Genomic DNA, 3,243 nt, shown 5'->3' on the forward strand with positions numbered 1-3,243 from the left:
GTCATGATCCGGAGTTGAACGCCCAAAACACGTCATAACTCGGAGTTCAACTCCAAGAGAAGCCTCAGCTTGTGGATTGATCAAGCTCAGCCCAAGCATACACCAAGTGGGCCCCGGAAGTGGATTTATACATCAATTACTTACTCATGTAAACCCTAGGAGCTAGTTTATTATAAATAGAACATTTAACTATTGTATTAGACGTCTTTTGACCACGTTACATCTTTGGTCTCAGTTTTGTTTTATTCTTCATCCTAAGAGGCCATTGATCATGTTTTAAGGGGGCTGGCCATTCGGCCATGCCTGACCCTTTTACTTATGTATTTTTAACGGTGGAGTTTCTGCACACCATAGATTAAGGGTGTGGAGCTCTGCTGTACCTCAATTATTAATGCAGTTCTATTTTCTTTTATTCAAATCTCTCTTATTCTTATTCCAAGATATTCATTCGCACCCAAGAACATGATGAATGTGATGATTAGATAACCCTCATTATCATTCTCACTTATGAACGCGCGTGATTGACAACCACTTTTGTTCTACATGCAACAGAGCTTGAATGTATATCTCTTAGATTCCCCAACAGAATCTTCGTGGTATAAGCTAGATAGATGGCGGCATTTATGAGGATCCGGAAAGTCTCACCTTGTCTGTGGTATTCCGAGTAGGATCCTGGGAATCCGGAAAGTCTAACCTTGTCTGTGGTATTCCGAGTAGGATTCCGGTAATGAATGACTGTGACGTGCTTCAGACTTGCAAGTGCTGGGCGTGATGACAAGCGCAAAAGAATCAAGGGATTCTATTCCAGTAGGCGCAGGAACCAACCAGTGATTAGCCGTGCTGTGACAGAGTGCGTGAGCGTAGTTTTCACTGCGAGGATGGGATGTAGCCATTAACCATGGGTGATGCCTCCAGACGATTAGCCATGCGAGTGACAGCCGCAGAGGACCATTTTCCCGAGAGGATTGAAAGTAGCCACCGTTGATGGTGAACCCCTATACACAGCTTGCCATGGAAAGGAGTAAGAAGGATTGAGTTGAAGCAGTAGGAGAGCAGGCGTTCTTGAGCCATGCAGTATCTCCATTCGCTTATCTGAAATTCCCACCAATGAATCTGCATAAGTATTCTATCCCTTCTATTATTTCGTTTATTTTCTTATTTCTATTTTCGAACCCATAAACAATTTTAATCTGCCTAACTGAGATATACAAGGTGACCATAGCTTGCTTCATACCAACAATCTCTGTGGGATCGACCCTTACTCACGTAAGGTTTATTACTTGGACGACCCAGTACACTTGCTGGTTAGTTGAACGGAGTTGTGAATTCAACCAGAGCCACAATAGTTTTTGTGTACATACCAAAGAGCCAATATTATTGATCACAATTTCGTCCACCACCTAGGGTATGAACAGAAACCAAGGATCAACACTTCCCCAAATTCCTTGAAGTTTTCAAGAAATTGGAGATTAATATTCCACTGGCTGAGGCATTAGAGCAGATGCCTCTCTATGCAAAGTTCTTGAAAGAGCTTATCAATAAAAAGAGAAGTTGGCATGAAAAGGAAACTATATTGCTCATTGAAGAATGCAGTGCATTAATCCAGAAAGGGCTTCCCCCAAAACTTGAGGACCCTGGAAGCTTTTTCCTACCTTGTACCATTGGCAACATAAGCATCAATAAAGCAATGTGTGACTTAGGAGCTAGCATTAATCTAATGCCCTCTTCTCTGATGAAAAGGCTATGCATAGAGGAGGTAAAGCCTATACAGATGTCACTAGAGCTAGTGGACAAGTCTGTGGTGTTTCCCAAAGGTATGATTGAAAACCTTTTGGTCAAAGTGGATAAGTTTATATTCCCTGTAGACTTTGTGATTCTGGACCTAGATGAGGAAGGAGGTAATTCCATCATACTAGGAAGATCATTCTTAGCTACAGCAAGGGCTATTATAGATGTAGAACAAGGGGAATTGACCCTGAGAGTGCATGATGAAAGCATTACTCTAAATGTCTTTCCAGAAACACAGCACTCTGATGAAAAGAAAAACTGCATGGAGATCAACAAAGAAGACTTGCAGTGGAAGGAAGAAACCAACAAGACACTCATTAATTCCCTTCCGAAGCAAGAAATAAGCAACAAAGCAGGACAGAAGGAGAATGAAACTGTTCAAAGTGAGGAAGGAAAGTAAGAAGGAAATGAAATGCAGCCCACTGTCAAAGGAGAAAGATCACCAAAAAGGAGGAAGAAAAGCAAGAAAAAAGCTCAAAAAGGATGGAAGAACAAAAAGATCCCAACTGAGGGATTTTCAAAGGGAGATAAAGTACAATTAATCTATCAACAGTTGGGGATAAACCAACAAGCTGATGACTGCTACACTATCAGCAGGATACTCTCACTAGAGCATACAGAGATTAAGCATCGAGGCACTGGAAGGAAGCTCACTGTGAGCGAAGACAAGCTGAGACACTACAGTCATCAACCACCCTAATGAAGGCCCAATGTCAAGCTAGTGACAATAAAAGAGCGCTTCATGGGAGGCAACCCATGATTTAAAGTTTTTGTTTAGATTTTAATTCCAATAACCAATGATCCTTCTAACATGAATTTGAGTTCTCATGAATATATTTGATACTTGCATACATGATCTTTAAGCATATGCTAGATTTCTAAGTTTGGTGTGCGTGAAGCCACTCCAAAATAGCTTTTCTAGCTTTCTTAGACTATATGATCATTCATTTTGATGGAGAATATAGCCAAACATTAAGTTTGGTGTCTGCATAGACATTGAATTCCAGAAAACTCATTTTTGCTCATAGGATCAAATTTATGAGTAGATGGATCATACATTGTTTCATTTTAGGAGTTTATGATAGAAAATAAAATGTTCCTTATGATGAAGGTACCAATTGTGATGAATTATTTTCATTTTACATTGATCCCTTAGCAAGGAACAAGTTTGGTGTCCACCAAATTTTGGTTCACTATCTAAGGAGCACAATTGGTTATTTATGAATAAGGAACATGTTGAATTGTGTAAATTCTATTCACTACACCACCGTGCCACTTTTAATTCTTAAGGCTTACTATTGCTTTAATTTAATTGAATAGGAAAAAGAAGATTGAGAAGAGGACAAAAGGAGAAGGAAGACACGGCTATGACAAGCCAAAGGAGGAGGGTCACATGTGCTTAGAGAAGCGTGCTCCCTTGGAAAACAAAATCTTTATGTTTCACACCCTTGGAGA

General features: G+C 40.1%; 1 protein-coding gene across 1 annotated transcript; it reads left to right on the top strand.

Annotated features, from left to right (window-relative positions):
* The first annotated feature begins 1,501 nt into the window (after window positions 1–1,501).
* Window positions 1,502–2,188, top strand: LOC130957261 (uncharacterized). The gene has a single exon (XM_057884129.1). The coding sequence runs from the start codon at window positions 1,502–1,504 to the stop codon at window positions 2,186–2,188; it is 687 nt and encodes a 228-aa protein (XP_057740112.1).
* Window positions 2,189–3,243: the final 1,055 nt, after the last annotated feature.

The sequence above is a fragment of the Arachis stenosperma genome, chromosome 10 (genome assembly GCF_014773155.1).
Source record: "Arachis stenosperma cultivar V10309 chromosome 10, arast.V10309.gnm1.PFL2, whole genome shotgun sequence".
NCBI lineage: Eukaryota > Viridiplantae > Streptophyta > Magnoliopsida > Fabales > Fabaceae > Arachis > Arachis stenosperma.

What these genes read in the sequence shown, in the direction of transcription:
- LOC130957261 (XM_057884129.1), top strand. Translation starts at nt 1,502, where the DNA reads ATGCCTCTCTATGCAAAGTTCTTGAAAGAGCTTATCAATAAAAAGAGA.